The 26,623-nt window shown below is 44.1% G+C and overlaps 1 protein-coding gene across 1 annotated transcript in view; it reads left to right on the top strand.

Moving 5' to 3' along the window:
• The window catches only part of CD247 (CD247 molecule), an 83,496-nt gene extending 59,862 nt beyond the window's left edge, over positions 1-23,634 (top strand). Inside the window, exons 2-8 of the mRNA XM_074266508.1 lie at positions 11,521-11,624; positions 12,031-12,087; positions 13,358-13,438; positions 16,817-16,849; positions 19,193-19,249; positions 19,812-19,853; positions 22,294-23,634. Coding sequence (XP_074122609.1) covers positions 11,521-11,624; positions 12,031-12,087; positions 13,358-13,438; positions 16,817-16,849; positions 19,193-19,249; positions 19,812-19,853; positions 22,294-22,359 — 440 coding nt within the window. The 3' untranslated portion in view covers positions 22,360-23,634. The remainder of the gene's footprint in view (positions 1-11,520; positions 11,625-12,030; positions 12,088-13,357; positions 13,439-16,816; positions 16,850-19,192; positions 19,250-19,811; positions 19,854-22,293) is intronic.
• The last annotated feature ends 2,989 nt before the right edge of the window (positions 23,635-26,623 follow it).

The following is a 26,623-nucleotide window of genomic DNA, read 5'->3' as shown; positions in this document are numbered from 1 at the left end:
CATACACCACACAAAACTGTGTTTATCAAACACATTTGTGCAAAATGGAAGCAACATGAATTTCTGCCTCTGTTCCTCCTCCAAACAGCCAAAAAATGTTCTCTCTAAATCTAGCCCTTCCTGGTAGGTTATTTCTACCTTTACATGGATTTCTCCCTTCCATCCTCATTATGACGTGAACCTATTTATGGTACTGTGCAACACATACTATTTATATTGCCCAGCATAAGCCATCTCCCTCTCCAACTCTCTCATCTCAATGGGTCATAGAGATACTATTGATCTTTAAGGCTACCCCTAAAGATGCTCCTCAACTGGCCATTTATTTTCCTTGAGTAAGACAGAACCTCGTGCTCAGGGGAGCAAGGATAAAGTATCTTTCTGCCTCAGTGTGATGGCAGAGAAGACTGGCTTTTACCTCTAACATTTTGTGTGATCTCAGAGAAGCCCCTGATAGCATCACCTGAAAGTTAAATCATCTTTGTGCCTTGATCTTTTAGGTACGGATAATGTGTTATTTAAACCCATGTTAAATCCTAGAAGATCTTCCCATCACTCAGTACATTCCCTACCATCTCCCAGATGGCCGATGCTCCAAGAATATAAAGGAATTTGTATTAGTTTAAGTAAAATATAATTAGAAGAGAAATCTCCCTGGGGAAAGAAAATCATATAAAGGCATTGTAGAGCCAACTATGAATGGCTCTTTCCATACCCTTCCCCCATCCATGGCAATGAATGGTGAAGGGTGAGAGCTGGCTGTATTGCATTTATTGCTATGTTATCCCTGTGAGATAGACTGGGGATCTTTATTATCATTCTCATGTTACAGGTGACAAGATTGAGTCAGGAGAGGTAACATTTTTAGCCTTCAGTTCATACAATCTTGTTTAGAGCTATTGTTTGACTCACTATGATCACCTGTATAAATACAAAAGGATTGTAAGACCATAGAATTAAGACTTAAGAGACCTTCCAGACTCAGAGGACCCCCTACTAAGCAGAATATTGAGTCAGAGGGCCCATTTTCCCCCTCCTGTGTAATCCTAAGCTTAGGCTATTGCATTCCACGGGCAATTTTCTTTGTTTTGTTTTAATTATACTATGCTATAAAAATGCTTTTCATACCATAAATTAAAAAAAGAAAGAATAGGTAAGATGCAGAGGTGTTTGTGTGTGTGTGTGTACATATGTACTTGTGCACCCACCAGCAAAGTTAGTGGCAGCCTCAGTGCGATAGCAGAAGAACCTGTGGGATCTTTGATCCATGATTAAATGCGTCACAAACGAATGCTCACTTTGAGTGGGTTTTGTTTGCTGTGCTGGCAAACTGAAAGACATGGGGGTGGAGGGGATCTCTTTCTGCTCCGTACTACTCTTCATGTCTTCAAGCCCACATCTGACTCCTACTTTGTTGATCTCAGAAGTTTCTTGAACCAAGAGAAAATGTCCTTTGGGTCACAACAAATTTGGAGGGAGTCCAGGGGACTCCTTCCCGCAGACTTAGCCTAATCTGAGGCTCACAGCATGAGCCAAGTGGGATTCATGTGTACTTCACTGTGAACATGAGTTTTATTTACAATAAAAAAAAAACAAAAAACAGAAAAGAATTTTACTCAATCACATTTTATGTCTTTGTTATCACAGATTAGGGACAATGAAGTTTGTATGGCTTGGGTTGGGGGGTGTAGGTGGAAGCTCTGAATTCAACCCGAAGTGTGAGGAGGACACAGATAAAGTGATCTTCATCTTACACTCATTCCTTTTTTCCTCACGCATTAAGGTTGCCCTCAATGAAAAGAGAGTAAGCCATATCTCTGAGGGGAGAAGGAAGGCTCAGGATTAGAGATCACCAAAGTGGCAAAATCAAAGACTTTCCAGACCACTTGTTTCTTTGCTAGGGACACTTGATTCTCATAACAATCCCGAGGCATTAGTTCAAGTAGATTTAAACCCATTTTACAGAAGAGAAAACAGAGGGTGAAGGGGTCATTGTTTTTTCTCCTTCACACAGGACTTTGTACCTCTCTTCTGCTCTCATGTATTAGGCTGTATTTGAGGTGTGTGTGTGTATGTATGTTTGTGCGTGTGCATGTGTATGTGTGTCCCATCTCACACTAAAGTATAAAATTCATGAAAGAATCCCATGATGAGCCATGCGACCGGTTCATAGTAAACATTTCACAAATGTTAGTTGAATTAAACTAGTTCCTTTATCTTCCAGATAAGAGAGTTGACCTAGGTGACTTTAAGTGGTTGAGGTAAATTTTGTTATCTCTGTTTTAGAGATGAGAAAACTAAGATAGAAAAATAAATTGCTTCAAGCCATATACTTAGTCAATTGAACCCAGGGCCTAAGTAAGCCATGGGCTCGTCCACTAATTTGTTTATGTACAGTGGCTCAAGAGTATCTCAGGCCTGACAAAATTGACCCAGTTTGTCACTCGAGCCTTGATGGAAAGAACCTTCACTCTGTACTTTTTGGCAGAAGAAAATGTAGTTTATCGTAGTTATCCAAAGAAAGACTCCCTGCCGTAGCAAAGCATTTTCCTCCTCTGATCTGAGCCTGGGGATCCTTTGGATTTTCACCAGGGGAGAGAAAGCTCTTCCTTAGTCTTAATTCTTGAAAGTGAACCCCAGAGATTAAGAAACTTTTTATTGGAGGACCATCAGCAGTCACTGAGGATAAAGAGGGAGACAGCCATTTGTGGTTGTTATCGGCAAATAGCCTGCAAATCAGTAGATTGTACTTTCATAGTATGAATTTCAAAAGGTGCTGAGTATAGTTTTCTTTGACCGATTAAAGTTTTTGTGTTTGCTTTTTTAATTGGTATTTTTGAAATTTTATTTTAGGAGAGCACAAAATGTTTTTCGGAACATTCCTCCGAACTTGGATTTTTTTTCATGATATTAAATGTAGGTTTTGACATCGCCGATTTGTCATGTCTTATTTTTGTGATTTACTTTTCTAATATTACAAAAATGTCTAGTTTATTAAACTAAGCATTTTTTAAAAGTAAGTCTCATAAAGTCTGTTGATTCTGAGAACTCTGTTATGATGACATTTGGAGTCCCCCATGTAAGGAGACAGAGACAGACAGACATAAACAGACCCCCCCCTTTCCCCCTTCCTGTCCCCTCTCTGATGGAAGGTTGTACGAGCTCAGAGATAGGGGGGAGCGCATTCAGGCCCTACATTAGTCCCAGGGGTATCCTTCCCTTTCTCCCCTCCATAGAAGGAGCCCTGATTTCAGAGACAGACATGGATTTGCTATTTACAATGCTGCCTTTTATAAGTCACTTCCAAAATGACTTGGCGATGGAACTGGGTCTCTGAACTCCCTTCCAACACACAACTATATATAAGTCTAACTATGTATGTACATGTGTGTTTGAGACATGGAGGTAGAAACCAGGTTTCAGGAGTCAGTCAACTGATCCACATGCATGTGTTTTTCCTATGAGAGATTTTCCAGTGGGGCTTCCCTACCCTACCAGAAGGTGCTTCAGGCTCAGGAGTGGGACTTAGGGCCAGACACCCAGGGAGACCCTCAGGCTTCAGACAGGGAGTGAGGGTTGCACACCTTTCCTAGCCCCTGGGCCTGACACCCAGGGAGACCCTCGGGTTTCAGAGTGGGGCTCCACCTTCCTTCTCAGTGACACTTCTCAGAGTGAGCCTAAGTGGGTGGAAGGGAGTGAAGTGGGGAGGGGGGATTGGAGGTGGAGAGCGGTGTGTAAAGAAGGGACCGCATGTGGGGGCGTGTGCATGTGCTGAGGGCCTCAGATACGGAGATCAGAGGGTGATAAGTCCCCCTCCCTTGTGAGATGCAGCCCTGCACAGGAAACCTCCAGCTCAGAGAGCCAGCTGTCAAACTCGGCCTGGAGAGGAGGTTGAACTGTTCTGTCTAACCACACTAAGAGAAGTAGGGAGGAGGGAGGGGAGGAAGGGGACCCACTGAGAAAGGGGCTCGATGGGCAGGGCCGGGCTGGGCTGGGCTGGGGTAGGGGGCAGCGAGGGACTCACCACTAGGCTCCTCCCTCCCTCCCTCCTGCTCTCTCTGGCCCTAGATTTCCTCTGCCTCATCTTGAAACCTCATTGGCTTTTCAATGAGAATTTTTAATTTAGGGTTTGGGTCTTTGGGGACCCAAGTCTGGAGAGAGTAGGGATGAGCCCATTCTGCCTAGAGGGGAGTAACAAAAAGTCTTCTATTGTCCCAGAAGGCTTAAAAAAAAATAGAAGATACTCATCTTTTGGAGTTTATTTTGGACTCTTCTCTCTCTCTCTCTCTCTCTCTCTCTCTCTCTCTCTCTCTCTCTCTCTCTCTCTCTCTCTCTCTCTCTCTCTCTGACTCTATCCTGTCTCTGTCTCTGTCTATCCCTTTTTTTTTCTCTCTCAACCTCCCCCCCCCCATCATGGGGGAGGAGGAGCCTCCAAATTTTATTAAAACAGTTCTCAGAATCAGCACTTTTTCATTTCTGACACAAGCATTCAGCCCTGAGGGGAGGCTCTCCGGTGAGGACCCACAAGAATTATCCATAGAGTAGATTAAAGATTAGGGGAGGAGCCTGGGGCAATTTCATCTATATATCCCAACTGCCTTATTCCTGTCTCCTCAACAAGGGGACCTTTTTATCAGAAAGAAACAGAAACAGAGAGATAGAGAGAAAGCAAGCCAGAAAGAGAGAGAAGACAGAGACAGAGACAGAGAGACAGAGAGAAACTCTGCTCCCCTCCTCCTTTCTACCCTTTCTCTGACAGGGGAAGGAGGAGTTCAGCCAGGGAAGGACACACAAGCTTGAACATTTGTGTCCCTTTACAGGTCTCTGGGGCCTGTCCGAGACCTGATGAGAAAGTCACATGTCTCGTCCTACTGCTCCAGTCCAAGTCCCATATTAATGTGGGACTGTGGTGGCATGTGTGAGTCTGTGTGCATATCACAGCATCACTAAAGACAAGCAGCGATGTGAAGGCTGGTTATGAAGTGGAAGGACATTATTACGGGACGCACTCCACCAGGACGGCTGTAAGAATCAGAGCAAACATTTACGTAGCACTTAAACGTTTGCGGATCACTTTTCATATTATGTCATTTGATCCTTACAATAGCCCTGTGAGGTGGATGCTCTTATTACCTATGAAGGTAGTAAATAGCGTTCCTGATTTGAAGTTGGGAAAACCTGAATTTGAATCTAACCCAGACCTCTTACTAACTGTGGCTCCTATTCTCTTCGTTTCCACTTTCTCTTCTGTAAAATGGGAATAATAGTATCTAACTCCCAGGATAGTTGTGGGGATAATGTGAAATCATATTTGTAAAGTGTTTAGCAAAATTGAAAGGTTTAGATAAATGCCAGCCACCACCACCACCATCATCATCATCATCCATCTAATTGCTTATGTACCAAAGGAGGCCTCATACTTGGTTCCCAAAAGCTTAACTGAGATTTATCTAGGACCATAAGGTCTGCAGAAGTCGCTTCATATACATTATCTCATGTGAGCTTTCTAGAACCCTGTAATGTGGAGACCACAAGTATTATTTTGTTGCTGTTCAGTCATTTCAGTCGCTGTCTGACTTCATGACTCCATTTGGGTTGGCCATTTCCTTCTCTGACTCATTTTCCAGATGAGGAAACTGAGGTAAACAGGATAAAGGGACTTACACAGTCACACAGCTACTAAGTTTCTGAGGATGGATTTGATCTCAGGTCAGAAAATTATTCTCTATATCTAACAAATCTTTCCTGCTGAAGTGAAGTGTATTTGCTGAATGTAAGGGAGAATTTTTCAAACCATATGAGGTGTCCCAAAAGTCTTAGTACAGTAAAAAACAAACAAAAAAACAACCCCCCCCCACAAAACTGTAGTTTTAAAAAACTATATAGTTTTAAAAACTGTAGCAAGACTTTTTGGGACATCCTCTCTATTTCCAGGTGTGCCCCAGAATTGGTATTTTAGGAGAGGCCAGGGCAAGAGAGGGGAAGGATTGCTCAGCCTGGGTCTATCATAGGGACCTCCATGTAAGTCCCATCCCCCACTCCCCCAAACCCCTTCTCCTGTACCTTTGTACTTCAAATTCCCCAAGCTGCTGTCTCCTCCCCAAGGGCACCAGATTTCCTGTTTACTAGGCAAGCGGCAACATCATCGGTTGTGGGTAGAAAGTCAGGGGAATCCTAGACTCCAGGTCAGAGGGGTGTGGAAGCTGCGTCATCAAGGAGGGAACCAAGATTCACTTCTGGCCATTTGTAAATGGTGTGGGTGCTAGACTCAGGGATGAGGCAGAGGGCAAAGAAGTCTTTCTCCAGCTGGGTTGGTCTGTTTGTCTGTTTGTATTGAAAGGGGTCCTGGATTTAGAACCAGTAGACCTACATCCAAATTAAATCTCAGAGACAGAAACAGAGAGACAGAGAGAAGGAAGGAGGGAGGGAAGAGAGAGAAATAAAGAGGAGGAGAAAGAGAAGTATATATGTGTGTGTGTGTGTGTGTGTGTGTGTGTGTGTGTGTGTGTGTGTGTGTGTGTATACATAGACAGACAAAGAGAACGATCGAGAGAGAGAACGACAGACAGAGAAAGAGACAGAGAGAGAGGAGGAAGGAGGGAGGGAATAAAGAGAGAGCAAAAATATATATATGTATATATATATATATATATATATATATATATAGAGAGAGAGAGAGAGAGAGAGAGAGAGAGAGAGAGAGAGAGAGAGAGAGAGAGAGGGAGAGAGAGAGAGAGAGAGAGAGAGAGAGAGAGAGAGAGAGAGAGAGAGAGAGAGAGAGAGAGAGAGAGAGAGAGAGAGAGAGAGAGAGAGAGAGAGAGAGAGAGAGAGAAGAGAGAGAGAGAGAGAGAAGAAGGAGGGAGGGAGGGAAAGAGAGAGGCATAGATAGATAAATCGATAGATACAGACAGACTGACATAGAGAAATATAAACAGACAGAGGGATAGCTGACAGACACAGATAGATAAATAGATCAATATAGATGGATGGATAGATAAATGATTAATGGATAGATGAATAGATAAATAAGATAAACTGCATAGATTAGAGAGATAATAGAACATTTACTAAGGGAGGTCAGACACTGTGCCAAGCTCTGGGATTACAATTATAATCAAGACAGTTCCTGCTTGCAAGAGCGAAAATTATAATGGGGGGCACAGAACTTAAAGGGGCACAGGAAAGTGGAGGGGAGACATGCTCCCCATCAGTATAGCATAGAGAAGACTGCAGTACAGATGGAATGGTATGCTGATGGTGGGCCCAGCAGTGACATAGTGACCCAGTTAGTCATTATAATATCAGTCACCTAAATGTCTCTGAGCTTTATATGCAATAAAATGGGGAGCATAATTTTTAGACTACTTATCATACATGGTTCTTAAATTGCTATGTAAATATGAATTTTTATTTTTATGTCTTGGTTTGAGAGTTTTTATACAGAATATGTGATCAGTGATTATTAGATGAATGATGTGGAAGAGTGATAGATTCAATAATAAGAATGTTGTTTCACATATGTCCCAACTTTTCATGACCTTATCTGGAGTTTTCTTGGCAAAGATACAGGTTCATCCAGCTAGGGAGTATCCAAGGTTGGATTTGAACTCCACTCTTCCTGATGCCAGAAAACAGGGAACTTAAGAGCCAGAGGTAATGCCGAGCCTAGAATCGCAAGGTCCTGTAAATTTCAGACTCTGTGTTAGGCCAGGCAGGACCTGTATTCTGCAAGAGCAACTCCTTGCCTCCCAGTCAGATCCCAGCCCTGCTGATGCATGGAGGACTACTACACTTTTGCCAAAGGTTAAGAAGGAGAAGAAGGTTTCTGTACAAGCAATATTAATTTCTGTACAAACAAAACTAATGCAAACAAGATTAGAAGGGAAGTAACAAATTGGGAAAATATTTTTACAGTTAAAGGTTCTGATAAAGGTCTCATTTCCAAAATATACAGAGAAATGACTTTAATTTATAAGAAATCAAACCATTCTCCAATTGATAAATGGGCAAAGGATATGAACAGACAATTCTCAGATGACAAAATTGAAACAATAACCACTCATATGAAAGTGTTCCAAATCACTATTGATCAGAGAAATGCAAATTAAGACAACTCTGAGATACCACTACACACCTGTCAGATTGGCTAAAATGACAGGAACAAATAATGATGAATGTTGGAGGGGCTGTGGGAAAACTGGGACACTAATACATTGCTGGTGGAGTTGTGAAAGAATCCAGCCATTTTGAAGAGCAATCTGGAATTATGCCCAAAAAGTTATCAAAATGTGCATACCCTTTGAACCAGCCATATTACTACTGGGCTTATATCCCAAAGAAATACTAAAGAGCGGAAAGGGACCTGTATGTGCCAAAATGTGGCAGCTCTTTTTGTTGTAGCTAGAAACTGGAAGATGAATGGATGTCCATCAGTTGGAGAATGGTTGGGTAAATTATGGTATATGAAGGTTATGGAATATTATTGTTCTGTAAGAAATGACCAGCAGGAGGAATACAGAGAGGCCTGGAGAGACTTACATCAACTGATGCTGAGTGAAATGAGCAGAACCAGAAGATCACTGTACACTTCAACAACAATACTGCATGAGGATGTATTCTGATGGAAGTGGAAATCTTCAACATAAAGAAGATCCAACTCACTTCCAGCTGATCAATGATGGACAGAAACAACTACACCCAGAGAAGGAACACTGGGAAGTGAATGTAAATTGTTAGCACTAATATCTGTCTGCCCAGGTTACTTATACCTTCGGAATCTAATACTTAATGTGCAACAGGAAAATGGGATTTACACACATGTATTGTATCTAGGTTATATTGTAACACATGTAAAATGTATGGGATTGCCTGTCATGGGGGGAGGGGAAATTTTGGAAAAATGAATACAAGGGATATATATATATATATATATATATATATATATATATATATATATATATATATATATATATTTATTCATGCGTGTGTACTGTCAAAATTTATAATTATAAAATTAAAAAATAACAATAAAAAAAGGAGAGGAAGAGAAGAAAGAAAGAAGAAAAAAGGAAGGAAGGAAGGAAGAAAGAGAGAGAGAGAAAGAAGAAAGAAAGAAGAGAAAAGAGTAAGAAAGAAGAAGGGAGAGGAGGAGGGGGAGAGGAGAAATGAGAAGACAGGAGGGGAGAGAGGGGCGCAGAAGGAGGGGGAGCCGGCCTCCTCTCCCCTCCCCACTTGTATCTCAGCTCAGAGCCAGGGGACGAACCCGCCCGGAGCGGGGAAGGGGTCCGGAGGACGCGGGCAGAACTGGATGCGCGCCTTGCAGCCCCGAGGTTCTGCCGGGGTGCGGAATTGCACCTGCAGCCTGCGGGCGCCCCGGCCTCCGCCAGGGGGCGCCAGCATATCGCCTAGCTCCCCGCGGGGCCCAGGCGCCCGTAGACGGGAGACCCGCGGCAACTCAAAATATGGAGGGAAAGCTGCCAGGGGGGTGCGGCGGGACTTTGGGCAGCTGTTCCAACTCCCGCGCTTCTGCTCCCTGGAGTTTTCTCTCCCTCGGAGTGTCTGTGGAGGGGTCACCTCACGTGACGTCTCGTTGATATTCTTCCCCTTTTCCAGTCCGTTCAGCCGGCTCTTATTTCTCTTTCACATGTCATGTACATCCACCCCCCTCTAAACTTCTTGAGGGAGGGGCTCTTATTGTTAAACCGTTTTTATCCAAGTGTATGGCACAAAACCTTGCAATAATAATAAAAGTTTGCCTTTGGATCTTTTTCTGAGCTTGAGTGTCCCTGGCTCACTGCGGCTGGTCGTGGCCCCAGCCCGTTCTCCTCGGTACAGAAGCCTTACCGACCCGCCGCAGGGAGCCCGGCCCCGCTGGCCCGCTCCGGCGGCCCCTCCCCTTCCTGCGAGCTTATCCGTGCCGGCTTGGTGCGGCGGCGGGCTGGCGCTGCCTCTCCGAGCTCCCGGCTCCAGCGGCCGCTCGCTGCGGCCTTTCCCAGCCCGACAATAAGCGGCCTTACATCGTCGGGGACGGGCAAGAGCTCTAGGAGCCGTAATCTTCAGTCATCTGGTCTGACGGCGTCCCCGCCGCGTCCGAAAGTGACTTGGGTCTTTTGGAAGACGATGAAATGTCAATCATGGTTCCTTGTCCTCCTGAAGCTTAACGTTGAGAAGAATTTTATCATCATCCTTACTAGTAATTTCTGTGGCTTTGTGGCTACGGAGCAGGAGAGACAGAACTGTGGATTTTGGTCCTGGAGTCAAATGTTGCCTCACTCTTGGCTTCGTGACCCTGGGCAAGAGATTTAGGCTCAATTTCCTCGTCTGTAGAATAGGTGGCATGTGTGAAATTGATGACTTCGAAGGTTCCTCACAACTTTATTTCATTTCATTCATTCATTCATTTTTTTTTGGAGGCTGGGGTTAAGTGACTTGCCCAGGGTCACACAGCTGGGAAGTGTTAAGTGTCTGAGACCAACTTTGAACTCGGGTCCTCCTGAATTCAAGGCTGGTGCTCTCTCCACTGCGCCCCCTAGCGGCCCCACCTTACACCTTGAAATCTAGATCCTATAATCCGCCCCGGGGCTTTGTGCCACGTGACTTCATTTTGTCCCTGTTTTACAAATAGGGAAACTGAGACTCCGAGGTGTAGAGAGACCTGGCCACGGTCACAGGACCAGCTAGCGTTACTCTAGGAACTTTACTTTTTCATTAAAGAGGTATGTTTATGTCCTATCTTCTGCAAAACTGTAGATTTCTTTTGTTTTTTCCACCACGTGCCCTGAAGGAAGGGACAATTCTTATGAATGAGTGAATGAAACGCTTATTAAATACTTTCATTTTGATGCTCTCTGAGATTCAAATAGAAGAATAAGATGGAAGGAAATCTCAAGGAAATCCCATTCCAATGGGGGAGCCACCGCATGAGGGAGGGTCCCATGATGAGCAGATCACAGACGCTCTTCTCCAACCTCCTTCCGTAGGTGTCAGATGTCGAACCAAAAATATGTCCCCGTGCCGGGCATAGTCCTTCACCGACCGCCGATCAATGGCTCTGCGTGAAGGAGCCCCCAGTTGGTCAGTGCTTGGAGTTTAACACTCATACCGACGCCTTAAGACTCAGCAGGTGCTCAATAACAACTTCCCATTGAGGCTGTTTACAAAAAATGGTAGTGGAACATTGACCTTGGAGTCGGATGGATTCAAATCCTAGAGCTGCTGCTTTCTTTCAGTCCCACGCTGGACTGTCATGAGAAAATGTTTTATAACACCTTCTGAAGTTAACTTAAAGAGACGGGAACTATTGTCATCAACGTCTTGTCTTGGGATAAGGGATGGACGGGGGTGGGTGGCTCTCTGGAGGCCAAAGGACTCTTTTCTCATGAAACCAGTTCAGAATAAGCCTTTGAGAAGAGAGGGAGGAAAGGAAAAGAGGGGGAAGCCACTGAGTGAGATTTCATCCCGTTACACATGAGCACAGAGTTGGAATTTCCCTCTCTCTTATGACACAACTCCTTCCCACAGAGGCCCAGAGTTTTGGACTGACCGACCCAAGGCTGTGCTACCTTCTGGATGGCATCCTCTTCATTTATGGAGTCATCATCACCGCCCTGTTCCTGAGAGCAAAGGTTGGTCTCTTTTCCCTCCAAATCTGTGATTTCAATAGGTTGGAGAACTCTCAGTGTGGAAATTCCCTCCCTGGTACATCAAATGCTTTTGGAAAGCATGTCAGAGGGCTGCTTTTAAGTTGCTTTGCATTTAGTATAATGCTTCATACAGTGTCTACAGAACTGAATTGGTTTGGGAGCTGCAGTCAAGAGATTTCTACCTTTGTGACAGAAAGGTCATCAGGTGCCAGGAGCACCTTTATTTGGAACCCAAATGGAATGGGGTCTCTCTCTTGCAAGCAGATGGCATAAAGGTCAGCCTTCTCGTTCCTATTCTCAGTGATATGTATTCTAGCCATAAGCATATGAGGGCAGTATTGTTTATGCCCTTTCTCTCTCTCACCTTCTCCTTTCTCTTTTTCTTTAGTTCAGCAAAACTGCAAGAGTCTCCAGCTACCAACAGGACCAGAATCAACTGTACAATGTAAATATCTATGGTGTGTGTATGTGTGTGTGTGTGTGTGTGTGTGTGTGTGTGTGTGTGTGTGTGTGTGAGAGAGAGAGAGAGAGAGAGAGAGAGAGAAAGACAGAGACACAGAGACAGAGACAGAGAGAGAAAGACAGACACAGACAAAGAGAGAGAGAAACTCACATTTCTTTTTTAAAATTAATTTTATAATTATAATTTTTTGACATTACATATGCATAGGTAATTTTTTTTACAACATTATCCCTTGTACTCCCTTCTTTTCCGAATTTTCCCCTCCCTCCCCTCCCCCTCCCCTAAATGATAGGCAATCCCATACATGAAGCTCACATTTCTTAAGTATTTTAAGTTTTTGCAGAGTGTCACTCCCAATATCCCCGTGAAGCAGGGTCATGGAAATATTATTATCTGCATTTCACGGATGGAGAAACTGAGGTTCTGAGAGGTTGATGGACTTACCCAAAGTCATACTTACTAAGTGTCACAGGCGGGATTCAATCCACTTCTCCTGCCTCCAAGTCTAGCGCTTCCTCACTGTTCTCTCTGGTTCTTAGTTGTGTTTTTCAGAGACGTTCCCCATTTGGATCCTGCCGTTCTCTGTGGGTTCCCTTGTGTTGTTGTGGTTCCTGGGGAAGCCTGCTGGAGGCCTGTTCTATTGACAGGACCATTGGTCCCCTCTTCTGGGGGCCCCAGAGGATTGGGTCTCAATGCACCTGTGACAGCCTGTGAACTTTATTTTATACTCATGCAAATCCATGGTAATTACATGCAAATTGGCCATTTGGCAATTTCTCAAGACGTCCTGGGGGACACCAAGGATTCTTACCTTAAGTCCAGGATGGATTTCTAATTGAGGCAAGACAGGTACAATCCTGCCCAGAGGGAGACCTCTTTCATTTCCACTACTCTCCAGGTTACTGGAAACACAGACATTACTTAAGCTAATGATAGCTTAAATAATAAATACTTAATTTTTAAAAAAGTGAGATGCAGAGCAGCCATGCGATTTGGTCACCTCATTACTAAGGGCCAGAGGCTCAAGTCCAGATGCAAACCCAGAGCCTTCTTAGGTAACCAGCATGGTAAGAGCCAGCGTGGTACTGTTCCTTCTCCAGTACCATTTACATCGCCCACATCTTGGTTGTCTGTTTTTACTTTATTTGACTTCCCCAAACCCCAGGCCCAGACCGGCTGGCCCCAGATTTCCCCGGTGCTTTCTCCTCTCTTGCATTAGCCTGCTCTTCTGACAGTTGTTTTCCCATTTCAGGAGCTCTCCCTAGGATGTAGAGAAGAATATGACATTTTAGATAAGAGAAGAGGCCGTGACCCAGAAATCGGAGGGAAACAGGTACTAAATCCCTCTCTTTCTGTGGCTTCCTTTGTTCCTGCACCCCTCGCTCTTGGGTTCTGGCCTCTGCTCCCATGATGCTTTTCCCTACATGGGTTCATTCATTTTCTTCGACCCTCTGCTGATTTGAGGCAGACTATTACTCACTCACCTCAGGTGCCTCCAGATGACTGATTATTTTGGGATTGAAGAAGCTCTTCAGAGTATGACTCCTCACCTTCTGACCACCCATGAAGTGATATTTTTGGCTCACCATTGGAACACCTTGATTTTGTTCATTAGTAGTGCTAAACTATCATTCACATCATCAGTCAGTCAATAAATATTTGTGTCGCACTACTTTGGGCTGAGCATGGGGGGATCCACAGAAAGGCAAAAGCAGTGCAGAACTGGAAAAGCTGACAATTCAGTGTGACCGGAGACCCCGATTCCATTGGGAACGACCAGGAGGAAGACCGTAGTTTCTGGCTGTGGAACCGAGCAAAGCTGACTGGCCAGACTTAGGGACAATCCCTCATCATTCACATTTCTTGAGTGCCTTCAGACCTCAGGGAGATTGCCTTCCAAAGGTGTAAAGTGAAAAATTAGCTCAATGTAATATATGTAAAATGCTTGGCTTAAATATAAATGCTCTCTATTTTGAGCAACATATACACAGTAGAACAGAAAAGAAGAATTGTCTGTAAAATTGCAAAGTCCATTCCACAGAGGTTGCTTTTCCTTTTGAAGTCCATCACAAATTTAGCATGTAACTAACTTTCAAAACTGTCCTGCTCGTCTGTGCTCCCCCCCCCGCCCCCACTGCTTTCTTTCTGTTCTCTTGTATACATTTCAAAAGTGTAATTCAGTCTTTTTGTTGCACCATGCATGCTTGCCCTCTGGAGCGTTTTGGTCTGAGCTTACTACCTTTGTTTCTAAAGAAAGCCAGGAGCTGTTCTTTCACCCAGCTTCACCCCAAAGCCCATCGGTGGTCAGGGCAGGCGTTGCTGCCCCAAGTGTGGATAACCTTGTAATTCTGGAGGGGGAGAAAGAGAAGGCATGTTCCTTGGTGAGCATCAAAGCCTTGGGGTTGTCTAGGCTGGTGTAGTACACAGGTCCATGACTTTATATTGGACAGGCCCCATTTTGGTCCTTCTCTCCCCAGCCACATCATGGCTTGGATTTGAGAGATCCACCCTGGAGAGAGCCAATCTGGCTCATTTTCCCACAAATCACTAGTAGATCCTTTCTCTTCTGGTGCTCTCCAATAATGGGTTTAAATATGCTTTCTGAAAGCTCTCCAGATTCATTTATTTTGCATACTTTCCCAGTCTTCCTTAATCTTAATTCCTTCCTTCTGAGACTTGTATACATCTATTTGTACATAGTTGTATGCTTATTGCCTCCCCCATTAGATTGTGAGCTGCTTGGAGTTACAGTCTTTCCTTTGTCTTTCTTTGAATCCCCAGCATTTTGCATTTAGTGTCTGGCACAAAATAGGCATTTAAAAATGCTAACTGAAAATTGAAAATTAGGATTTTCCCTATGTAAAAAAGCACAGTTAGATGAATTGATTCAGAGAAGAACTTGTTCAAGGCCACACAGACAGTCATTATAGAGCTGAGCTTCTCAGTGAAACTGGTTCCAGCCAAGGAGTAGGTCCCAAGTGCTATTATTGAGGGGAGGGGAAGTTTTCTGACATCTATTCCAAATGAGTGGTTTGGTTTGGTTAGGGTTTTGCATTTCTAGCCACAGTAGGGCAAGGCCCCCTCTGCCCCTCCTGCTTGCCCCATTCCACCCCCATGCTGTATATCCTACTTTTCTTGATAAGAAAGCCTTCCTGCATCCACCCCCATATCTCACACGCAAGAACTCCCGTGCAGCATCTTGTTACATCTGGTTACCCAGCTCTTGCTGGTTTCCTGGATGTCACTCTTGGAGATGTTCTCTCTGATGCTAATCTCCCTGGGGGGGGGGGGGGAGGGAGAGACCTGGGGGTGGAGACAAGGAGAGACATCGAGGAGAACCTGCACAAAGGAGTAGGGCCTTTTTCACCCTTCATGGGATGCAGAGGACGCCCCACCGGATAGCAGCACTAACATGCTTTGGACATGAGTTGGGCCCTTTGGGTCAGACCATAGTTTCATCCACTCTAGGGCTCTTTCTGTAGCAATGAAACTGAAGAACCTCAAGTATCAATTTAGAGCTGGAATTTAAAGCTCGTCTAGTCTAATTCTCTCAATTTACAAACCCGAAGCCCAGAGAGGTTGTAAGTAAAAATATCTAGACTTGAACCCTGATCCTTTGTTCAAGGCTGCTAAGTAGCACAATGGCCAGAGCACCAGTCTGGAATTTAAAAAGACCTGAATTCTAATCGAGCCTCAGACACTTCCTAACTGTGTGACACTGAGCAAGTCATTTAACTCGCTCTCAGTTTCCTCATCCGTAATGAGCCGGAAAAGGAAATGTCAAACCCCTCTAAATCTTTGCCAAGACAACCCTAAATGGGATCACAAAGAGTTGGACCTAACTAAATAACTGAACAACAAAAGTAGTGGCTAATTGGAGAGTCTCATACTAGTTCTGAAGGGGACACAACATTTAGATAAATTATGTGATAAATTATGTTTCATGGGATTTAGCTGTTAGTTGATAAACATGTCTACTACCATGTGCTGGGTACTGTATTAAGTATTTTGGATATGAAGATTTTGAAAGACACTCCTTATTCTCAGAGAACTCACTGTCTAATAGGAGGATCAATTGAAAACAGTTATGTATAAACAAGTTATTAAATAAGAAATGATCGACAGTAAGAAGGCACTCGAGTAAAAAAGGATTGGGAGAGGTTTCCTGCAGAGCATGGGATAGAGTTGAGACTTGAAGGAAGCCAGGAAGTGCAAAAGGCAGAAATTAGGAGAGTTGCATTAGTTTAAAGGACTGGCAATAGGAACTTCCCAGGTAAGGGATGTTCCCAAACATCCCCATTAGTTACTTACTACATCTCTGTCATCCATGGAGTTATCTAAAGCTCTGTTTGAAGGTGATCATGGACTGCTGCTTGGATCATAGTAGGGACTAGCTTTGAATCCTTTCACAAACACAAGGTCTCCTTCAAAGAGGAGGGAGAAAATGGAGATGTGACCAGAATGGAAGCAGCTTGAGTCCAAATCACGTGTCTAAGGTGGGGTACGGAGACACAAGGTTAACCCCAGTCACCAGTTCAGTGTCCCTTTAAAGATGATCATGAATAACAAGTTTATGGAGAACCAAGGGCTTCCCATGCCAGAGAGGCAGGAACAATGCCATGTACTAAAGACACAATCACCACTTGCATCCATCTTCTATGGACTAAAGACCTCTCACTACTTCTGACTTTTTGTGTTCTTTTTTTGGCAGAGAAGGAAGAATCCTCAAGAAGCTGTGTACAATGTAAGTAGAGGGAAGTAAGATACATTCATTCTTATGTCATTTTTTTTTCAGCCATCCCCAATTTTGGGGCAGGATGGGATTAGAAAGGGTACGTGGAAAAAATGGGTCAGAGTATGGAGAGTGATGAATTCAATTCAATTCAACAAACATTTAAAAATACATTTTATTTATGCCTTTGAAAAATCACAATTATTTTAATCTTCCCACTCCTAATGATTTATCCCTTCTTTAGGATAAACAAAAATAATTTAGCAAAAATGCCCAATGGAGTGATAGTATAAATAATATCTAATCCTAATAGTCCCCAGCCTCTCTGCCTTTAGGGGGATGTGTGTTTGATTATTCGTTCTCAGAAGACTTTTATTGGTTTTTCAGTTACGCAGAATTCAGCTCCTTTTAGTGATGTTTTCATTTATGTTCTTGGAGTCATATATGTTTGTAATACAAGATGGGGAAGAGTGGATCAGAAGGAGAGCTATAGAACTACACAAGGAAAGCAGTTAACTAGATTTAACTGCTATTCAAAGGAGAGAAGAAGAGATGCAATGGAAAAATCTTATATGTGGTCCAAAGGCAGCACACAATAGGGATAGTTTCAGATGTGCAACTGGGCAATAGGGCCCAAATACTTTGAGGTTCAAACTTAGTGTTTTAGACATGGCCTCAATAGGAGTAGGGTAAGATAATAGAATAATTAGGATCAGTGAAATTAAAGATATACAAAGTTAGTGTTGCTGAGTGAAATGAGCAGAACCAGAAGATCACTATACACTTCAACAACAATACTGTATGAGGATGTATTCTGATGGAAGTGGATATCTTCAACATAAAGAAGATCCAACTCACTTCCAGCTGATCAATGATGGACAGAAACAACTACACCCAGAGAAGGAACACTGGGAAGTGAATTTAAATTGTTAGCACTACTGTCTATCTACCCAGGTTACTTATACCTTCGGAATCTAATACTTAATGTGCAACAAGAAAATGGTATTTACACACATATATTGTATCTAGGTTATATTGTAACACATGTAAAATGTATGGGATTGCCTGTCATTGGGGGGAGGGAGTGGAGGGAGGGAGGGGATAATTTGGAAAAATGAAAAAAAAAAAAAGGATATATAAAGTTAGGAATCATGCCCATTATTTTCTCCAGCTTTGCTCAGCAGCACATACATTGAATCAAAGAAGGCAGATGGGAGGAGTAATCCAGGGTTGAGCTTTGAGCAAGATAAGACAAGGGGAAGGAATTTGAGGAGAGGATAGTGTAGAGCTGAATCCATTCACCAAGAAGTCAAGATAGCAAGGGAAGTGTATAATAAGTGAAGGATAGCTTGGGAAAGAAATTGAGGGAATGGATATCACAATGAGGATGAAGAACAGGATTGGGGATCGTAAAGAAAGGGAAAGATGGACCAATAAAATCATATGTTCAGATAAAGAAATCTTGGAATTTATGAACGGAGAAATGGAGCACTTGTGGGTAATGCTGTGGTCAAGAACTGACCAGCGTTGTGTGTTGTGAGGTGGAATAGAGGAATATATCATGGGGACTGAGCAGATTGAGGACCTGGGAAGTTAGTATATTTGATAGATATGTGTATATTGAAATCAAAGGCTAGAAACTAATATAGGTGGGTTTAGATAGTCAGTCAATCTATAAGCATTTATTTATTCAGTCAGAGTTAAGTCAATTGTCCAGGGTCACACAGCTACTGTCAAGCATCTGAGATCAGGTTTGAACTCAGGTCCTCCTGATTTTAGGGCCGATGCTCTATCTATTGTACCACTTTGCTGCCCCCCAATAAGCATTTATTAAGCTCTTACTATATGGCAGGAACTAAGCACTAGAAATATTAAAAATAATAAAAAAAAAAGAATCCCTGTCCTGGAGACAATTTGTAAATAATCAGATCCACACAAGACATGTATGGAATAGATTGAAAGGAATCTGAGACTGGAAAGGCCTCTTACAAGTTCAGGACTGTTAGAGAAGGATCCAAATAGCTGAGCCAAAGAAATAGTCAGCCGTGGGGGAATGGTTGGTCAGAGAAGATTTGGTTGCATACAGACAAGTGTGATATGGAGGAAAGCACAGAAGACCTCAGTCTCGTTGCATCTTACCTAGGCTGCTCTGCTGAGCTTAGCTCAGTCAGAAGGACTCACCAGCAGCACAGCCTGCGAGAAGACTGAGGAGGGGAAAGAGTGAATGGAGAAGGAAGCAAGCAGAAAAAAGTAAACTCTGAAACGCTCTGAGTTAGGGTTGGGGGCTTGTGAAGGAGAATGCCATTTTTAATGTTAAGACTTTTCTTTCTTCTACTTCCTCCTCCCAACCCTTAGGCACTGCAGAAAGACAAGATGGCAGATGCATACAGTGAGATTGGAGTGAAAGGGGAGGTGAGTGCCGCCGTCATTCTTTCTCTGTTAAGTTCAGGAGATTCTCAGAAAGTCCCCCAAGTTAAAGCCTGTCACGAAGCCCTAAATAAAAAATGCATGTAGTGGCACATGGATATACATATATACATAGATATATGTATATATCTATATATATCTCATAAGCCCACTGGATTCTGCATTTGTTAAGATTCAGTCACATGTACCTAGAACTTCCCCAGTGGGGAAAAAAAAGACAAACATCTGAGTCAACTGTCTTTGTGACTGTCACATAGATAGGGTCATAGAGAACATCCCGTTTGCTGAGTGCCCCTGTGTAATAAAAACCTTTCTAGTCCCTGAAGAATAGTCTATTATTTCTTTAGAATCCATGAGACAGAATCCCAGTCCAAGCACTGACCAATGAAGCCTTGGGAAGTTATATAGTTTCCATTATAGAAGTGGAGGTTTGCAACCTCCCGATCCAGAGAAGAAGAGGGAATTCTTCTGGATAAAGGCCCCCAGCCCCTTGCTCAGATGGAAGTCTCTTTGTGTTAATCATCTCTTTCTTGGTTTCCTTTCACAGAAACAGCGGAGACGAGCCAAGGGAAATGAGACCCTGTACCAGGTGGGACCTCATCCACTGCCACTTTAACAACCAAAGACACGGCACCTCCCGAGTGTCCCTAGCTTGGGGTGGCGATGGGTGGGCTGGGGTTCGAGCTTATTGGATGTACCAGCTCATCACTGGGACGTTTATTGGGCCTTTGTGCCTGCAGAGCGCATGGTATTGTGGGAGGCTGTAGGTCAGATTGCATCACAATTTACTGAGAGCCTATTATGCGCAAAGCACTCTGTGTGTGTATGGCCACACAGGCACCATTTTTCAAGAAGGAATTGAGAAAATGCACATGAGAATGGTGAGAGTCTTCATAAACTAGGGAACCTGAGAACTGTTAAAGGAATGGCAGCATTTCGACTAGAGAGGAAAAGTCTAAATGTCTTCATATTTGAAGTATTGTCATGTGGAAGGACCACAATCAAGCAGGCAATTTATTAGCGATTTCTTAAGAGCATTTGAGAACCTTTGGGAGATAGTGGAGAACATTGTGGTCCATGGGGTCGTGAAGAGTTGGATGCAGCTGAACGAGTGAACAACAAAACAAAAGCTCCATCAATTTTATCCAAACTAAGATTTGGGTTCATGGTGCAGTGAGGAGATTTTTAGATTCAGATGCTGGGTCTTCCTGAGTAATCTGGGTCAAGTCACAACCTTCTGGGGCTCAGCTTCCTCATCTATAAATTAGGATTGTATTCCCCACATCTATAAAATAGGAGGCCCAACCATATGAAAGCGAAGGTCTCTTCTGGCTTTATTCTATGAGCCAATGATTTTAAAAGTCTTTTGATCTGAGGTTGAGTTATCTGAGCTCCATAGGTATAACTCACACGTATTTATGTTTTACTTTATGGCAGATGATGTGTTGTCTCTGTAAATTAGTTATTTTCAATTTACATAGTTTAAAAATGAATCTCAGGGAGATCCAAGGTCACACACTTACAGAGTGTCAGAACCTGAACTCAAGGCCCAATATCCTCCTCCATCCCTACAGATCTGCCTCTTTCTGGACAGCATCAGATGTACTCTAGTCCTCCCTCCTGTCTCTCAAAGGCAAGAGGAGTGGGAAGAGAAGGAAAAGAGAAGGGGAAGGGAAAAAGCCCTCCCCAAAATGGCAGTTTTCAGAGGCAGCGCTATTAGAGTCAAGTGCTTCCTTTGTGCAATAGCTGTGAGTAATTTTGCCAACCAGATGCACCTTGCCTGCTGGCATCTCACAGCCTCCTGGGGCTTCCTTCCTCCCCCCAGCTTTCTCCCCCTCAGTTTCCATAAAAGCTGCTAAGTACCAGAGTTGTCTCAGCAGATTTCTGGAACAGAAGCCACCTGGCTTGGGGCTGGGCGTGAGGAAGTTGGCTGGCCTGAGTGAGCCTGGCCAGTCCGGGGGGACGGGCAGGCTCCATCCCCATCTCCTGGGGACCATCTTCCTCCAGGGTGGAGGGAAGCCCCAGCTGGGGCGGAATGGTTATAGGCCAGGGCTGGAATCACAGATCTGCCTCCCCCTGCCTAGGTTGGCCGTCACTTCCCATAGGGAGGGCCCAGTTTCCCCCCTCTAAAATAAGGGGTTACGGCAGAGTGGACTCTGAGGCTCATCCCAAGTCTGGATGCCAGCCCACTGGGCCACGATGGAAGGAGTGTTACAGACAATACGGGGCGGAGACGGCTGGGCTCCTCCCCTCTGGGAGTGTCTGGCCGTTTGGGTGGTGGCTCTGCAGTGCTCTCAGTCCCTCCAACTCTTTTGAGATGGCAATGGGGTTTTCTTGGCAAAGATTCTGGAGCAGTTTGCCATTTCCTAAAGAGGAGAAAATGAAGAAAAACAGGGTTAAATGGCTTGCCCAGTGTCTGGGACAGAGTGTGGTCATTCCAACTCCAGTCCCGGGCACTCTATCCACTGTGCCCACCAGCTGCTCCATTTAGACCAGTCCCCTGCACCCTTATTCCGATGAGTCTTGTGTCTGATAAAGCCTGAAGGGAGGAAGGCCTCTAGGCCCATGAATCCTGCCTGGCTCGGCATAAAGAACATAGCAAGCCCAGAGCAGAAAGGCCCCAAGTTCTCTTACTACAGACAAGAAATGTGTCTGTGAACAAAGCACTGGAGCCGAGTTCAAATCTTGCCTCCGAGGCTTCCAGTCTACGTTTCCATTAACTTTCTAAGGCTCTCCTTTGCAGAGTTGCCTTGGTAGAGGGCATTTCTTGCTGCAGGCTCCCGAGGTCTGACCCCATCCCTGCCCTTCAGTCTGGCTAGGCTCTGTTCATCTTTGGCCTGGAAGCCAGAGGGTTTCTCCTCCAGACCTTTGGCCCCCCTGTCACCTAGCTCAGTATTACGCTACAGGCAGCAGTGGATTCATGAATGTTTCTGGAGTTTTGCTTCTCTCCCTGACAAGGCTGCGGGGGAGGGGGGGAGAAAGAGAGCCATGTCCTCCAGCCCTCCTCACCCTCTCTCTGCTTTCCCTAGGGTCTCAGCTCAGCCACCAAGGACACCTATGACGCCCTCCACATGCAGCCCCTGCCTCCTCGCTAACAGGAGACCCCAGCTGCCAGACCGCCCGGGCAGCTCTGCAAGGACGTGGCAGTCACAACCGTCCCCGACTTGTTTCCCAGCAACCCAAGCAATCTCTTCTTATCTGTGGGATGAATCTCAAGTTAATATTTGGCCATGTCCAATTCCATACTGCGGCGCTCGCCTTTGAATCTTTTAGGGGATTTCCAGCCTCAGGGATTACGGTTTTGTAGTAACAATAGTAATAGAATATATTTCTGAAAAGGTCTCCCAAGCACTCTTCTCACAAGCACCGTTCGGGGTTCAAGTATCATTCACTCCCATGAATCTGATCAATCAATCCATCAGCAATTATTAAGCACCTAATAGCCAGAGCATCAGCTGGGCAGAGTGCTGGGCTGGGAGAAGGCTCTGGAGGATTCGGGGTCTCCTGGCCCAGCCTCCGTCTCCAGGGAAGTCAGTTTTCCCTGGGACTGGATGCTCATACCTGTGCAGTGGATGGATGTCTTGCTCCACGGAGGTGCTGATGTTGAAAGAGACCACGCCCTCTCCCCCATTAGGATTTACCCAAAGTCCCCTTGACTGGACTCTTGCTGTAAATGTTGCTTTTCTGCTTTGTTGCCCCTTCTCTCATTTACATTTGTATTGCCTCTCTCTTCCGATTTTAAAGTGACTTGTCTGTCCTAAGGTCAGAGATGGACCTTAGAAGTCATCCAGTTGGACTCCTTCACTCTACAGAATGAAGCCCAAGAAGAGAGTAAGCAACTTGCTTGAGGTTCCCCAGCTGGTAAACAGCAGAGTCAAGATTCATTCCTGGGTCCTAGGTCTCCCCAGACTTCCTGTGAAATATCTCTGCTGGCGGTTGGGAGTGGACATGGTCCGTGGCAATGTGGGGCGATCTAAATAGGATGAGGGAAATGAAGGCAGAGGATAAAAGTGGGTGGGGAGCTGGGGGAAGACATTATAGTGGCTTAGACAGAATCCTACAGGTACAGGAACAAGGCATGGAGGAGAAAAATTCAGACCATTATTAGGAAGGTGGTGACGTACAACTGAACATCTCTTGGACTCACGAAAATTAAATTTGGTGGTGGTACAGCTCTGGGGGGAAAAAAAGGAACCAACTGGAACCAATGTTAAGGGACACTGCCATAGATGGGAAATCTGACTCCTAGCCTTCTGGTTTTTATTTATACTTGTTGGCTGAATCCATGTGATTTTTCTCCCCAAATAAGTGCTTCAATGAAAATGCTGTTTTATGTTAAAAATAATAAAAAGGTCATTCCATTAGTCATAGAGGCATGGGTGGCTTAGTCACTGACAGATTGGCAGGCTGTTTGGGGGGGGGGCGGCCTTCCTTGAGGACAGCTGGGCAGTTCCAGGATTTCCATCTGGGCATCCTAGGATTGCCTGGAAAGATCCCAACATCTTCCCTTGCTCAGATGGGAGCATAACATAGCTTTGCTCACGTGCCGAGAGGGAGAGCTGGGTCTCAGGCTCTTTGAAAAGTCAAGAGAGTCATAACTGACCATGGATGGGGAAAAGACATCAAGGATCATGAAATTCAAATCCAGAAGGTTCAAAAGACAAGGCGCTTCAAATACTGTATTTCCTTTAAATCCAATAGTAATATAAACTACCAGGGACTGGAGGTAGGGCCGTTAACTGCCACAACTCCTGGGGAGGAACCTTTGCCCCCAGCCCTTCTCCTTCTGCAGGAATGGGTTTATTTGTCCAGGAGTGTGGTCAATATGAATTATTTACCTAGGTTCAGTTCCTATTCAATGAAAAAATTCTGTGACATCTTCCCTTCCTGCTGGCTTTCACTCAGTCATCCGTCTTATAATGGAGTCCTTTGCACAAGTATATCAACAGCAAAAACAATAAGTTAACATTTAATAATAGTTAATGTTAAGATTTAGTTAACAATAACAACAATAATATTGCCTCAGCACTGATTCTCTTAACAACCTGAGATTTCTCACATTCGGAGTATTCTCTGTCCCTGTGGCTTCTTCCTCTGTTGATTGGCCAGTTCTTCTCTGAGGCGTCATTTTAAGGAACTCTCCCAGCCCAGCCACTTTGGGATTCCTCTCCAGGCTTCTCTCTCACATTCTCTCGCCCATTAAATTTTATTTGTGTTCTCAGTGCTTGGTACGATGCCTATTAGGGAAGGCTTCATGGAGGAGGCGACATCTGGAATAAATGTTAGAGGAAGACAAAGATTCTGAGAGCGCATTTTAGACAAGGTGAATATCTACTGTGAACTTGAGAGAGAAATGATTCTTAATAACCAGCGATTTGGGGGATTCAGAGCTCAGCCCCTTTTTCTAATGTTCAGCCTCTCAAAGTATGGACTGATGATAGCAGAAAGGATTAAAATTCTCTTCAATCCAGGTTTTGCTACTCCCCTCCCCAGCTCAACAAAGGATTGAATCTAAAGGGAAACTCCTGGCCCACAGTACTTTGCTCAGCCTTAGGTGGGGGACCTAAGATTGTGGGGGGGATTTGGAAGTAACTGACGGATCAAAGTTAGGTCTCCTAGGGGCAGCTAGGTGGCGCAGTGGATAGAGTGCCAGCCCTGAAGTCAGGGAGTTACAATCTGGTCTCAGACACTTAACACTTTAGCTGTGTGACCCTGGGCAAGTCACTTAACCCCAGCCTCAGAAAAAGAAAAGAATAAATAATATACATAAATAAATAACGACAACAAAAAAAAAGTTAGGTTTCCTAGCCCTTCGTTAGGCTTGGTTCACCTCTCAGTATAATATTCATTCTCTTTCTTTGTTAACCAGTTGATTGCCATCTTCAGGAACGCCCACTCTTCCAAGAGCATATAAACTGGAACCCGCCTCCAGGAAATGTGCCTTTGGCCTTTGAGGGTGTCCCTGAGTCATTTTATTGGTGATCTGCTGGCATTGTTTTTTTTTTTTTTTTTTTTTTTTTTGACAAGGCAGTGGGTGTTAAATGACTTTCCAGGCTCATACAGCTAGTCAGTAATAACTGTCCTTGCTCTATCCACTGTGCCATCTACTTGCCCCTTATGGCAGCATTATCAACAAAATGATTTATTACCCAGAAACTACGACTCCTGAATTTTTTTTTCTTACCCGTTTGATCCTTGCTGTTATTGTTGCTGGATTGGAACCATCCTTCTCCGTCCCCAAGGGCAAGCTCTCCGGGGCTGTTCCAGTGAGCATGGGCTGATAGCTTGGTTCCTCCGACATGACTGTCCTTCTCTTACCTCATCTCTTTGTCTAAGGTTCCCATGGCCAGAAGGTGTCCTTCTTCACTTTTAGCTCAGAATCCTTCCTTAAAATGAGCCCCAGCTCACCCCATGTTAACACTTGCACTCTTAGATGACTTTGTATCACTCGGAAACAGCAAATTTATACAATGATCAATTCTGATGGACGTGGTTCTCATCAACAGCCGGGTGATTCAGAGCAGTTCAGTGGTCTTGTGATGAAGAGAGCCATCCGCCCCCAGAGAGAGGACTGTGGGAAGCGAACAGGCACCACAGTATATAGTATGTTCACTCTTTTTGTTGTTGTTTGCTTGCATTTTGTTTTCTTTCTCATTTTTTCCTTTTTGATTTGATTTTTCTTGTTCAACATATTTGTGGAAATATTTATAGAAAAATTGCACATGTTTAACATAAATTGGATCATTTACTGTCTAGTGAAAGGGGAGAAGGGAGTGAGAAAATTAGAACATAAGGTTTTGCAAGGGTGAATGTTGAAAAGTATCCATGTATATATTTTGAAAATAAAAAGCTTTAATTAAAAAAATTACTTTGTGTATTCACTTGTGTACCTGTGTATTCCTCCAGTAGAATGTAAACTCCTTGAGATCAGGGACAGGAGAGCAAGGTATCATGTTTAAGAAGTGATTATTCATAGTTGTTAACAATATATTTTTACTATGCTTAACGTAATTGGATTACATGCCATCTAGGGAAGGGGGGAAAATTGGAACACAAGGTTTTTCAAGGGTCACTGTTGAAAAAATTACCCTTGCATATGTTTTGAAAATAAAAAATTTCAATAAAAAAGAAAAAAATTTAATAAATAGATGTTAACAGAGAATACACAATAGAAACTAACCTGGCACCTACTGGCAGCCGGGGCAGCAGAGGTAGAGAACGGTGATATGAGAAAGAAGGATCACAGCCTCCAGCTTCCAGAGCAGACAAGGGAAACAGAGGCGATCCAAAGGACGTAAGTGGGAGGGCAGCCCTTGACTAGAAGAATCACCTTTCTCAGAGATGTTTCCCTTCTTAGGA

The sequence above is a fragment of the Sminthopsis crassicaudata genome, chromosome 4 (genome assembly GCF_048593235.1).
Source record: "Sminthopsis crassicaudata isolate SCR6 chromosome 4, ASM4859323v1, whole genome shotgun sequence".
Lineage (NCBI taxonomy): Eukaryota > Metazoa > Chordata > Mammalia > Dasyuromorphia > Dasyuridae > Sminthopsis > Sminthopsis crassicaudata.
The sequence above is the reverse complement of the archived record's forward strand: the minus strand, read 5'-3'. Positions and strand labels throughout refer to the sequence as shown.